Genomic DNA, 14357 nt, shown 5'->3' on the forward strand with positions numbered 1-14357 from the left:
TTCAGAAACGCAGACCAGAAACGTACTTAATCGCCAGATTGTGGAAACGTTTAGAATCGATCATATTCGATATACTCGATCCAAAAGAAATTTGTCTTGAACAAGTTTCCTTGTTGAAAGTGGAAACTTTCAATTGATGAAAGTTTCAACGCATTAAAAAGAAATCTTAAAGGACCCGATCCCCTGGATATGAATTTCAGCAGCGCAGCAGCTTTACGTTAAAGCTCCACAAGCTTGTGCCTGAACCATCTTGGCAGTTAATGATCTTTGGCTGCAGTTTCAATACTAGTGACCTCATGCATCCCCACCCCAACAACACGCCACACCATCACTACTGTAACCTTATCTGTTAGAATAATCCAGATCAAGCACAATGCATTAACACAAAACAACGCAACGCTGGTTTGTCACTGATAGCAGACCTGAAACACAACAGCTTTATTTGGACTTTCATTATAAAATGTAAAAACAGCAGGTGTCCTGCTCTGCATCAGTGTCTACTCTGTAGTATACAATATTAAGGCATATCTGAACCAAATATCATTTTGACTGTAAACATGTACGTTTACTCAAACTGGATAAATGTGGCAGAAATGACGCTGGCTTGCAGTGAAAGCTAAGTACAGTTTATCACGTGTACTGTGTGAGCGAAGGACATAAAAATGGAAATTTATGACACAAGACCAGGTTCTGATCACAGGACTCCTTCAGCAGCGCTGACCTTCACATGTGGAAGGTCATAGTCACCATGTGCTGGATGTGTGTGAACAGCTGTGTGACTGTGAAACATCTGCAGATGTTTGATGGCTGCCTTGCAGCCTCTGGACTGTTAGAAGTTTTTGAAATCGGTATTTATTCAGACAGCTCTCTCTTCTTCCCCTCAGCCACTGTAAATCCATTCGCTCCATCATTCAGTGAAGCCATAGTTCCTTTTACAAATGCACAGCCGATTCTTATTTTTCATCATGTGAAAACCTTGTTGCTTTCTACTACACTCACTGGAACGTGTGGAAAGTGTTGGCACTTAAAGTGCGCTGTGTATTTATTAAAAGTAGCAATAAAAAAAGAAAGTAGCACACCATTGAACTGAGCACGTCCTGATGAGATTTGTCATTTTTAACATTATGTTAGGTATGGTTATTATTTGCTGAGCACTGATCGTCCACGTCAGAATATTCTTCAGCTCTGTGGAGCTATGCCTGGTCCTGCCCAGTGCGGGAGCCCTGAGAGAGGCCCTGCTGGCTCATTTCTGGAGGCTGCTGTGGTGTCCCAGAGGAGAACCGTGAATGTACGAGAGGACGGCACTCTGCAAATAGCTGGCTCTGTTGGCCTCATCCTCCCTAATCCTATGGATCTCTGCCTCCTTCAGCCGCAGCTTCTCCAACATGGAAGACATCTCGCTCTCTTTGTCCAGAAGAGCCTCCCTGTGGTTACTACTCAGCACTACAAGAGGGCAAACCGGAGAGAGAACAGCATGAAAGAGAGCAGCACAGAATCAAGTCACACTGTTGCTTCCAGACAGTCCTGGCACAAAGACGCAAAGTTTATGTAAAGTTTAAAAGTAACCGGAACAAAAGCGGACGGCGAACCTTTAAGCTCTCTTTCCAGAGCGCTGATCTTTTCTTTAAGTGCTCCCTGTGCCGTCCTCTCTGCCTGGAGATGTCCAATCTGCTCCTGCAGCTCCACCCTCACCCGGCTCACCTCAGCCACCTTCTCCTGGTCTTTGCAGCACAGCTCCTGTAAGAGCACAGCACCCCTCATTTATCACTTCAGATTAGGCCAATTTACTTCAGCGTTTCAGGCTCTGACAGTAACTGTTCGAGTCAGTGTACAGATTTGTCCCTGCTCCAACATCTTTAATTCAATTCAATTTCAGTTATTTCTCTTTTTAGATTTTATTTAAATTTTAGAACAATTCAAAGCCAATGAAAAAATTCTTTCTATGTGTGGAAACAACTTCTCTTCCACAGCTCTTGGTGCTGCATTCTGGATTCAGGACAAGGAATCAGTCAGAAATCTTTTCTTTATTTTCAGCTCCACTGCGAGTCAGGAGCTTCCCTACTTTAGACAATGCTGTTCAGATGAAAGAAGGCAGACTGTTTACTGTTACAGGACAAAAGTTCCTGCAGGCTTCCTCACAGTGTCACTGGAGGTCCACGTCACAGTGTTTACAGACCACATGCCTCTGAAACGGACTCATGAATGAATATAAGTAGCACTTTGCTGATAGGTTACTTTCATTCATTCATAAGCACGGTGGTGCAGTGGTTAGCGCTGCTGCCTCACAGAGTTCGATTCCACCTCCTGGCCGGGCCTTTCTGTGTGGAGCAGGGGTCTCGAACTCCAGGCCTCGAGGGCCGGTGTCCTGCAGCTTTTAGATGCGTCCTCGATCCAACACAGCTGATTTAAATGGCTAAATGACCTCAACATGTCCAGAAGTTCTCCAGAGGCCTGGTAATGAACTCATCATTAGATTCAGGCGTGTTGACCCAGGGTGAGATCTAAAACCTGCAGGACACCAGCCCTCGATGCCTGGAGTTCAACACCCCTATATGTGGCCTTTGGTTCGGTCTGCTACATCAGTCACCAGCCTGCACAGATGCTTGGCTGTATGCAGCCAACACTATGGTAGCTGTGCTTTCAGGGCTGCTCCTGTCTTCTGGTTTCCTGTTGACACAAGCTAGCTGTATATCTAGCATCACCGAGGTTTACTGCCTACAAAGAAATGAAGGAGACAAAATCATAACATTGATGTATCATTTATGGAGCTATGCTCGGGTATTAAAGTAGGTGCAATGGTCCAGAATGGCAATTTTGGTGTGGATGTCCAAACATGGTGGTTGCAGTGCTTCAGCATCAAGCTAGCACTGCAGCAGAGGAGTGTGCATGAAGGCAGAGCAAATCAGTCAAGATAGCTTGTGTTAGATCAAATCAAAGAGCAGTAAACCTCAGAGCAGCAGCGGCACAGGTCAGCTGATCACAGCCTGCAGAGAAAGAAGACCTGCTGCAGCTCACAACAGCAACATGGAGCCAGTACTGCCAGTCTTTGACCCCGACTGGACTCGTTAGGGCTGGGTATCATCACTGATTTCTAGAATCGATTCGATCCACGATTCGATTCAATTCTATTCTATTGGAATCGGGGAAATTTTGCCTCAGACAGTCAGAAATATTATAATCCAGGTCATGCATCAGTACATTTCCATGTTTTTATATCTATCAAAAGAAAGCTGACACTCGTGAGACTTTATCAAAGGTGTGAGCATCACAGCAGAGGCCTTTGTGTCAAAGTGACTGAGGATAAAACACAGAAAAGCATGAAGGAGATTTTCCTGGCCTGGTTTTTTATAGCCGATGACCGTAAAATATTCTGCAGTAGATCAAAAACGAAAGAAAACCATTAATCAACATATGAACATAGGGCTGCTCGATTATGGCAAAAATGATAATCACGATTATTTTCACTGAAATTGAGATCTCGATTATTTGACGATATTTATTTAACCCTTTAAGACCTACCATAGAACCAAGTCCGCCAGAGCTTATATTATTTTTTTACATGTTGTAGTGCCATTTGTGGGAGCATTTCAAGTTGCTATACAACTGTTATAGCCCATATTTTAATAATATGTCTGCATTAAGTCCATAGTAACTACATTAATTGCAAAAAAGTGCAATAAACTACAAAAAAAATAGAAAATCGTTTTTGTTTTTTTTTACATATATTTCTACTTGGAGAAATTTAAGAGGTTTATCCCTCAAAACTTTAAATACAAAAAAGTTGCAAAAAATAGTTTCCCACCACAGGAAATTTATTTTGAGTGTCTTCATAGTTTTATTTTGGAGATACAGCAATTTTTATATACTGCAGGAAAAACAAAAAACAATCCTATGATGCAAATTTGCAAAGAAAACAGCAGGTGCATCAAAATAAACTATTTCCAGCTGTGGAATTCGAGTTCTAAGCATCCCAGAAACTATTCAGAAAGGTCAAACATGACCAGTATAGGCTTTTAAGGCCTACAAGTAAAAAACTACAATTTCCGCGAAAATGACGTCACGTCCGGTTTCGGCCAGGAAATGGCGGACATGCGACAGTTGTCTGTTTCACTGTGGGAAGTGTTACGAACAGCTGATAGGAACGGCAAAGCGTGTTTCTGGAATATTATGTTTTTGTTCCTGCAAGAGCTTTTTATGCAATTTTTGCAAAGCTTTGTGGAAGGAAACCGTGACCGAGGACAAGCTGATGGCATCAGATGTAAGAACAACTCCTCCGGTTTCATATGCAAAACAAATTATTGCGCTAGCTTATGTGGTTCAGGTTCTACAGGGATTTAAAAATAGTTATGCAAAACGGAGCGTGCTGCTCTGACCGGCTTTAAAGGGTTAACAATGACTTTAAAAAATAATATAACATAGTGTGCAACACCACTGAAGTTTTTTTACCTGTCTTTTCAACCAGCGGCAGTCACTCTCCTCTCCAAATAACTTCTGCTTAGCTTCCCGAGCTTCCCTCGGGTCCTCTTAATCAGCGGTCTCCAACCTTTTTTGCGCCACGGACGGTTTATGCAATATTTTCACGGACCGGCCTTTAAGGTGTCTCGGATAAATGAGGGAGGGGCTAATAATCGGCTCAGTCATTTTTAATGATCGTTGAAAGCCCAGATCGTAATCGTGATTAAAATTCGATTAATTGAGCAGCCCTATATGAACATGACCTGATGCTGCTGACGTGAAGCAGAGCAAAGTTACAGCAGTTTTATTACAGACACAGCTGAGCGTTTTGCAATTTTGCATAATTTTAAATAAGTTCAGGAGCCCATGGAAGAGCAGAAATGAGGCTTTCTTGTCGGAAGTAAGTAAAAGGAAAAAAAACAGCCTGTAAACAACTTGTGCAATAAGCAAACGAATAATGCAGAAAACAGATTTTTAGACGGGAAACTACAGAGAGAGAGAGAGAGCTGTGCATGAAGTGAGATTTTATCCTGGTGGAAGCAAAACAGCAAAAGTCCGAGTTGTTGTCGTTTATGTGAAGCGTAGTTTGGATCTTCTTTTGCTGCTGGTTCGGTCAGTAATGTTTGGAGAGAGATCAAACCAACAGCTTTAGAATCAGCTCAAAAAGGGCGTGAACACAAAGCTCGACCCGCCGAAACATCAGAATCAGCGAGCTGTCGGCTTTCAGCCCCGACCGTGCCGTCGGTGAGAAAGTCACATCGCGTTTACGTCTCTGTGCAGAAGCCTGTTCCTGCTCTCATTCACTGTTTTAGCTGTTTGGTGGTTGAAATGTTGTGAGGTTTAACCTGAGATTCTGGCGTTTCGGGCAAAAATAAATTTATATTTAAAAATTGATTCAGGATTTTAATGAATTGATATCACGTTATCCAAGCCAGAATCGATTTTAATCGATGAATCGATTATAAAGACCCACCTCTAGTGCTCATTTCTCTGTTTAGATGTGGAGGCAGAGGTTTTACTTTTATGTGCTAATATTATTTGATTGTAATGATAACAGAGCATGAGCTTCAGTTAGCTCTCCACAAAAGCATCTGGCATGTCCTACTCTGAGTACGTTTCAGAGCCTGTACTGTTTCACTGTTACTGAGTAACGTTTAACACAAGTATGGAAACACTGTGTGTACTTTAGCCACCTCTGCTGGTGGGAGTTAGAGGTGTGGCAGCTGAAACTCTGCTGTAGATACAGGAGCTACAGTGGGAGTGGTGTTTGTACAACAGGCAGCTGGTGCATCCTGACCTGCTGCAGCTCCTCTATCCTGCGTCGTAGTCCGTCCATCTCGATGCTCTGCTGGCTGTTCTTGGCCTGCAGCTCAGAGATGGTCTGTTTCTGCTGGGAACAGTGCAGCTGGACCTCCTGCAGGGATGAACGCACCGAGCGCAGCTTCTCCTCCAAGGACGATGCGTGCTCCTGCTGCTCAGAGGAATCAACACAGAAGGAAATGCTGTGGAGGGTCTTTCTCAGGTATTAGAGTCCAGCTATTACAGGTGACAGTGCTTTTTAACATTAGGGAAACTTACAATATGATGCAATCCCAATACGTTGCCCATATTGATTTTCTGATCAGTTGTGTGATAAACCAACAAATCTGTGTAACTAAAGGAGAGAGCGTTTATTCTACAGAGGAGCCTGTGGAGTCAGTTTGCCTCCCCAGGTTTCTTTGTCTTTGCCACTTCAGCGAGCTTGTGCCCACTGTACGTCAAAATATTCATATATTAAATAAAATATGGTGCAGTTTGCATTTAACCCATTCATGAGGAATGATCACGTGGAGCAATGATTCATTCGTCTCTGCCTGATGCTGTGACTGCAGGGTCACTGCAGGTCAAAGCAAAAAGACGTTTTTACTCAGCTTAGAACATTTTCATTAATTTAAGGACTGAGGTCATTTTAAGGATGATTTAGATTTAGAGATTCACTCACACACACACACACACACACACACACACACACACACACACTGACAGCATGATGACAGTTGGGTCGGTGGGGTTCAGCCACGCTCTGCTTTTCCTCAGAGCTCTGAGTAAATGACTCGTCCTGCTAGTCAAAGACAAAGTGGTGGGTGGGGAAAGAAAAGTACGGCCACCGGAGTGGAGATGCTCGTTCTCCACTCACCACCTTTGAAAACTTGGGTTGTGAGTCGGTAAGTGACCAAAGTTTGAACTCACCTCTTCCAAACGCACTTGGGCTCGCACTCTTCCCAGCTCCTCCTCTGCCTGGGCCCTTTCTGCCACAAACGCTGCTTTAGCTTTACTCAGTTCCTGGAACAGATGAGACGACAGATTATCATGAGAAACACATTCGGGGTGATTCGTTAACTCCCACTCTGGGTGTAGGATTAAGAGTTCCACTTCACTGTCATTCATTCTGTAGAAATGCTCCCAGATTACAGGGAAACTGTTTTATTAAACTGTGTGCAGCAGCTGTGGTTTTATCATTGTCCTCTGCAGTACCAAGGTGTCCCATGCTCTCTACAGTCACCTTCAGTTTGGCCTGATAACTGGGAAATTCCCTGGTGCCAAAGAGATGTTTGCTTGTGGATTTGAATAACTGTCTGGAATATACAGTTAGGGAAAGTTGATCCTTCAATCCTTAAATAAACAGAGACTCACTGAACCTTAAATATAGTAAAGAAACAAAATTAAATTCAGGCTCTGTGTTAAAGCTCGTACATCCCTGGATGTGTCACTACTTCAGGTAATGTATATATCTTCCATTCACAATATGACAGATCAAAATCAGAGACACTCCAGTTTTGGATCCGTTCGATACTGTCGACCATAATATCCTATTAGAGCGATTAGAACATGCTGTAGGTATTACAGGTACTGTGCTGCAGTGGTTTGTATCATATCTATCTAACAGACTCCAGTTTGTACATGTAAATGGAGAGTCCTCTTCACACACTGAGGTTAATTATGGAGTTCCACAGGGTTCAGTGCTAGGACCAATTCTGTTTACATTATACATGCTTCCCTTAGGCAGCATCATTAGAAGACATAGCATACATTTACACTGCTATGCAGATGACACCCAGCTCTATCTGTCCATGAAGCCAGATGATACAAGAGTGTATCTTATGTGGTATGCCAAGTTCCTCCGTCACAGATTTGGGCGATGTAACACGCATCCCTTTGATTGTGGTAAACATAAATACTTGTATGTTGCGTTGCAGTTAGAGTGGTGCGAGCTCGGACCTCCTCCAGTTGTATCCGTTGTCCCTCCAGTTTGAAAATGCGATCCTGCAGGGCCCGCTCACTTTCTTCCAGATGTCGGTTTATATGCTCCACCTTCACAGGAACATAAACTTTCAGTAACTGATGTTGTTAAAATGACCCCATCTATTAAAACATTTTGCTCTTATTTTGATTCCTCTACGTGGCGCTGTGTGCCACCCAACAGCACACCTCTTTCTGCCGGAGACCGTCCATGTCATCCAGGGCTTGCTTGGACCGTCGCTTCTCTGATTCCAAACGGTCTGTCAGACACACAGGAAATCTCTGCTGCCGTTCACATTACAAAAGGACTTTATATGTTCATAGCTGATAACGTTACCTTCAGCCTGTGCTAGTCGCAGCTTGAGCTCAGCTGTGCTGGTGGTCAGCTCCTGCTTCAGCTCAAAGATCAGCTGCTGCTGAGACTTACACCTGCGCTCCATCTCCTCCACCTAACACACACACCGTCATCCCAGAGTGCTCACAGTGCAAATACCAAAGTGCAAATGATGTGAAAAGACAGGCCTCGTACGTTATTCTTCAGCTGACCGTTGGTGTCTGTCAGGCTCTGGATGTCTCTGAGGAGTTTTCCCTGTCTCAGTACAGCGTCCTACAGAAGGACGGAGAAGAGGTGACAGTAACACACACGCACACACACACACGTCACACACATATACATATATATATATATATATATGTTATATATATATTGCGTTACGACCTCAGGTACGTATGTATGGATATATTTATATATATATATAAAAGAATAAGAATTAAAAAAAATACACATGACATATAATGCAAGGAGGTATTTCTGTAGTCTATTGATACTAGATAGTGGGAAAGGGGTGGGATTAAATAAGCTTCTTCCTGCTCCTTTTTGAACATGAACGTTATTTGGAGTTGTGGTTGCTCGTTTTCCTTTTGTTTTGCTTTGTTCATTTGTCTCTTTTAATTCTATTTTGTTGTACTTTTTCAACATGTTCAAAATAAAGATTCAATCAAATCAAATCAAATGTCTGCAGTAGTGTGCATGCACATAAATGTTCTGGGGTATGTGAATTATGTGCAATTTAAATCAACTCGTTTGTAGAGTGAGTTTGGTTTGCGGGTGAAGTCAGAGTTTGGGTTCTCATCAGTTCAGCAGCTGCTGGTTTGTGGACTGAAACTTCTACTGCTGTATAACTGCTGCTGCTTCAGGTGTGGATGCTCCGCTAACACCTGCCCACAGCAGGAGTGTGAAGACTCTATAGGTGGGACAGACCTGCTGTCGCTTCAGCCTATCGATGCAGCCACACAGAGTACTCTGGATGACAGAAGGAGTGATATGTCCGTCTGTGCCAGTCCTCCTCAGCCACCTTAGGAAGAGGAGCCACTGTCTTGCTGTTTTGTGAGCAGCAAACATCATCACTGTTTATTCTCACCAGCAGAAGCAGCTGACTCTCTCCACCTCAGGCTCTCGGCTCCATTGTCTCTATGTGATGTGGTCATGCAGCCACTTTTAAAGCAGGACTGGATCCATTATTCCTCACAAACCAGTGTCAAACCTCCTTTTTGTCTCTATGGTCACTGAACATTACTGCGAAAAAAGAAAGCTGACGGCATTGTTGGGCTTTCAGCAGCACTATAACACCATCTGCTCTGCATGATGTTATTATGTTTTAGTATTGCTGGATTTGTCTGCTGACTCTGTGAGCTCATCGGCCACGTAGCATGTACATGCCGGTCATGTGTTTCAGCTTGTTTATGAGTGTCCTACCATTGAAAGGTAAAGCTGCCATCACTCTGTACCTCGTGCTCTTTCTTCCTCGCTTTGCTGTGTTGTTCCCTCTGTTCTTCTTTCTCAGCTTTCAGTCGAGACAGCAGCTCTCCCATGTTTTGGTTTTTCTGCTCAGAGAGTGCGAGGGCAGCTTCTGTCATCTGCAGCCTGCACAACAACAGATGATGCTGTTAAACGCATGTTTGAGGCCCCGGTTACACCGATCTTTAATCTCTGACTACCAAACAAGAATCAGCTAATCCTTTGTCCAAACTGACGTCTGTGCCAAGTCTCGAGACTTTCCTGCAAACTTCCTCAGAATGACATCGCTGTCATGAAAATAGGACAAACAAAGAACTGCTATCATGTTGGGATACTGGAAACCATAATCGTCATCGATCATCCCAGTGTCCTAACGCATCAGAGCTTCTGCGTTTGCAGAGTGGCTCATAATAAAGGTGTTGGTTAGAAGGAGAGGAGGGCTGGACTCCCTCTTGTGTCTCTTGTTCTCTGCTGGCAGAAATAACTCCTCTGCCTTTTGCATAACTGTCCACCGCTCTCCTCAGCTTGCTGACTTTTTTGGCCGTGGCTTCATGCAAAAATCCTTCAGTTGCAAGATGTCTGGGGGCATTTTTGCATGTGCTGTGTTTTTCCAGATGTATCCACAGCATTTGAAAGCTGTGACCTTGAAGTAAGTCAGAACCCTGCGTTTCTGCTAGATTGTAAACGAAATCCAGGCAGTTATTTGGACAACGATCACTTCAGTGCTCAGTGGGACTCAAACCCACACGTCAAAAACAAACAACGTTCTGTGACTCTGTAACAAAGTTTATGTGAAGAGCTTTCCTGTGACACGTTACTCCACACCTGCTGGGCACACGTACAGTTTGACAGCATTACAACCTATTGTTCACACGCGGCAGCACGACACGACTGGCTAACTGGGGGAGGGGCTTAGAACTCTCCGTGGATTTCAGCATTTTTTTGAGTGCCAAGTCTCCTGATATAAAGTGATCCTCGTGCTTTCTTCTTGTATGACTGCAGCAGCCACATATACGAGCAGCTGTCTTCTCACACAGCTGTTTGCTGGACGAGGACTGATGGAGGAGGAAACGATTACTTTGCGGTGAGAGAGTTGACAGCGGACTTTCTCTCGTTCAGAGCTTCCTGGAGTTGGCCGATCTGACTGGAGGTTGACCTGATGACAGAGAGAAAGTCACAGAATCATAAGAGGATGCAGGTGTCCCCACACACCATCTTCCAGGCTATTGGCCAATGGCCACAGAGTCACCGCTCACCTACTGGAGCGCCCCATCTCGTCCCTCTGCCTGTCTATGGTCTCCATCAGGCTCAGGAACTGAAACAAAAGTTAGAAATAAAAAACTGTATTTAATCTGAGTAGGTTATCTGGACATTACTGTGGTTCATTATGACTCACAGAAATATCTGACTACACGTTACAAATTTGTGTAGACAACCGTGAAGATATCAGACTCCCTCAACCCTCGCTCCACCGTTATCAGCTTAGTCCAAACGTTAACCTGATTTGTACCGATATGTGTGTCTTGGCTATTTATGGGACTCACTTTGGTATGGACACTGAGCTGGAACTAGGCTGTGTGTCCACTACGTGATGAGAAACAGCTGCACTCACCTCTCGAGTGCAAATTGCTTTTTGACATTGATCTGTTTGCATTTGTCTCTTTGGAAAAGTAAATAAAGGTGCATCACTACACAGAAAATAAACCTTTACAGAATCCATCCTGTGGTCTGTGGATCTGTGGATCTGTAACCACAGTGGGCTATAGCTACAAGAGTGCATGCACTGGGATTTCCTACTGGTGGTGCAAGTGCTGGGAGGATCAGAAGTCCCGTATTCAGACAGGTTGTAGACTTCTGATCGCTTCTCTGGGAGAAATGTTTCTTGGAGGTGAATGGCTGACCTGTGGTGTCTGCAGTTCGGGAATGCGAGGTTACCTGCCGGCCCTTCTCCTCCTTCAGTGTTTGAATCTCCTTGCTGAGGACCTGTGTGCGGCTGCGACTCTCCCTCAGGGTGGACCGCCTGTCTGAGTTGTGCCCTGTGGCCTGCTCTGAAAGGTAAAGATGGCTCTCAGCGTGACCATGTTATAGTAACGCTAACGAAGCCATACTGCTAGCGTTACGACCTCAGGTAGGACTTACCGAGAGCTTTCAGCGTGTCACTGGGAATGTTGTTCCCAGCCATCTCCAGCTGCACTATGCTCTTGTTGTTCTGAAGTGCCTCCAGCATGGACCTGCCTCCCAGCAGACCAATATTGTTCCACCTCAGATCTGAGAGAGGTAAGAGGAGTTAGCATGGACCATGTGCTGATGACAACAGCAGCCTCTACAACCTAAACTTATGATGCTGCCATACGACGGAGGCTGCTCTTAAAAGCTGTTCTCTACCGAACAACACGGTACATGACGTTAACCAGTTAGAGTCACCTAGAACTTCCAGTGTGCTGTTGCGTTTGAGTGCCAGAGCAAGCGCCGACGCTCCATGGTGGTTGATTTGATTGTTGCGCAGGTCCAGCTGCGTCAGCGCGCAGTTGGAAACTAAACCGCTGCAGAAGAGCGAGAAAGCTTCGTCCCACACGCCCAACGCATTCCACTCCAGCACCAGCCTGCAAAAACCAAACACTGCCAGTTAATTAGGGACACTCTTCAGTGCTCACACTATGTGCTGACAGGTTCCTGCAATGATCAGAAATGCGTGATACGACTGGGTCACGTTTCTGCTGTCTCTCTGATGGGTTTGTTTTGTTTTCAGTATGATGTCCCACACTACAGGCTGTCTGCTCTTACTTTCATGTCAGGTGTTTGAAAATCGCTTTAATTCCCACAAATGCAATATTTTTGTTCACATCTTGGTTGTTTGATTGAAACTCATTTGTGGTGAAATACAAAGTGTCAGAGTGTTTCTCACCAAAAACAGAAGTGACTACAGCGGTTTTTGTGTGGTTAACTCAACTACTAAATATTCTGTGTGATCACTAAAGTGTCTGCGTGTCTCTACACTCAGCCTGTGGGCTTTCACAGGTCTCCCGCTGTTAAAAGACAGCTTACGATCTGTAGTTGTAAACCGGTGCTACACAACTATTAACCTCCATAAGGGAAAGAAATGAAATGGCACACAGACAGGAAAAGCATGAGTCTTACCTGCGCAGCGTCTTGTTTTGTGCCAACAACTGTCCCAGCACCTCAGCTCCTGATGATCTCAGGTTATTCCCCTGTGAACAATAAAAACACAACCTAAGGACACACAGACATTGTGCAATAAGATAAAACTAGTGTCACCGTGTGTGGAGAGTCTAATTTGGGAGCTGGTACCTTCAGATCCAGGACTTTGACAGTCGTGTTGTCAAACAGTCCACTGAGGAGCACTCTGGCACCTGAGAGTCACACACAGCACAGTGACTAACACATCCTGAGTCACAATATTTACCAGAGCAGCAAATGTGGTTTATTGTGCTAATGAGAAAAGAGATCTATATGAATGTGCTCCATTTCTCTGTTTGTTTGTTGCATTTAAAAAAGACTGCTTGCATTTATCCTTCTAATTCAAGCAGAGAAAACTCTGTAAATGTGAAGATGTGTTCAGGATCAGAACCAAAGGACTTTGTTGACAGCATCTGTGTGATATGTAGCCTAACACACTCGCTCTGATAGTTTTATTAATCATCAGACTGACTAAAGTACGTTAAATAGACGTGCCGCAGCAGAGTGACTCGGGCAGGGCCACCTCACTGCATCGTTGACATCAACGAGCACCATACACTTGCACATACTGTATAATTCTCCACATTACATAAAGACTGTCCTCACGCACCCTCCTCGCTGAGCATGCAGTCACTGAGTGACACCTCAGTAAAGACAGTATCCTTATGGAAGGCCTTAGCCAGCACTGAGCAGGTATCTGCAGACAGGCTCTGTCCACTCAGGTCCAGTCTGGAGCCCTGAGCAGACCTGCTCTCCTGGAGCTGAGCTACAACACCCTCCTGAGGCTCCACGCCTCCCTCCTTACACAGACGGAGGTATATCCGCCTGAAATCCTCCATCCAGGCTCTGCAGACTCCTGATCATCTGACGAGCAGAGCTTTCCGTCCTCAGACCAACTGGTGAAAAGAAGGAGAGACAAAAGTTGCTACTGCTGCTATCTATACATGTGCTGTTGATTTTCTTTGCATCAAAGATAAACGCATTAATCAATAACGAAAACGCCGAGCTTTTGCTGAATGTAAGAAAGAATTGACGATCACACGACACTGACTCAACTGTAACCACTGCAGCGACCAGCCCGCACAGCTGTGTGCATTTAGAGCGGACTGACGTGTATTTTACATGGTAGCTTGTAACAGGCAGAGCCACGCTGAGCAGCCAGTTTTGAATGAAAGTGACGCGAGGAGCTATCTCCACGCGAGTCAGAGGCTCGCGCGGGACAATCAAATCTTCAACCGATGATCAGAGTAAGGAGGCGTTTAAACCGGATGTCGTGACTAGCGATCAAAATAATAATTACAGGTTAAGATAAAAACACAGACCTCCACCAAAACTGTCGTCCTGACAGTTATTGTTGTCGTAGCTCGACCAGCTGACAGAAGAAGGAAACCAGGGCACAGAGTAACTAGGAAGTGTTTGGCGCAAAGCATTTTGGTCAACGTAGTTTCGAAAAAATCTTTATTTATCTAACTGTTTGTTGGTTTTTATCAGGCCTGATCTGTGTGAGGATGGGCGAAGACTGCCTATAATACTGCTTAAACAGATCGTCAACAACAGAAGGCTGTTAAGCGTCGTGTTGTTTAATAATGTTATTCATGCAGAAGGAAGACGGAGTGTTTGCTCAACC

General features: G+C 44.5%; 1 protein-coding gene across 1 annotated transcript; it reads right to left on the reverse strand.

Moving 5' to 3' along the window:
• Positions 1-403: 403 nt before the first annotated feature.
• lrrc45 (leucine rich repeat containing 45) lies at positions 404-14341 on the reverse strand. Its single transcript, XM_085283561.1, has 18 exons — positions 14053-14341; positions 13341-13626; positions 12842-12903; positions 12671-12741; positions 11957-12135; positions 11672-11800; positions 11468-11580; positions 10789-10847; positions 10611-10688; positions 9523-9658; positions 8264-8341; positions 8072-8183; positions 7924-7994; positions 7714-7806; positions 6685-6777; positions 5753-5926; positions 1590-1737; positions 404-1443 (listed from the first exon to the last, which is right to left on the reverse strand). Exons 2-18 carry the CDS (start codon positions 13567-13569, stop codon positions 1244-1246), a joined length of 2025 nt encoding a protein of 674 aa, XP_085139687.1. The 5' UTR covers positions 13570-13626; positions 14053-14341; the 3' UTR covers positions 404-1243.
• Positions 14342-14357: the final 16 nt, after the last annotated feature.

The sequence above is a fragment of the Mchenga conophoros genome, linkage group LG8 (genome assembly GCF_057382185.1).
Source record: "Mchenga conophoros isolate Kocher_MC1m ecotype Shallow Benthic linkage group LG8, M_conophoros_male_GT1.1, whole genome shotgun sequence".
NCBI lineage: Eukaryota > Metazoa > Chordata > Actinopteri > Cichliformes > Cichlidae > Mchenga > Mchenga conophoros.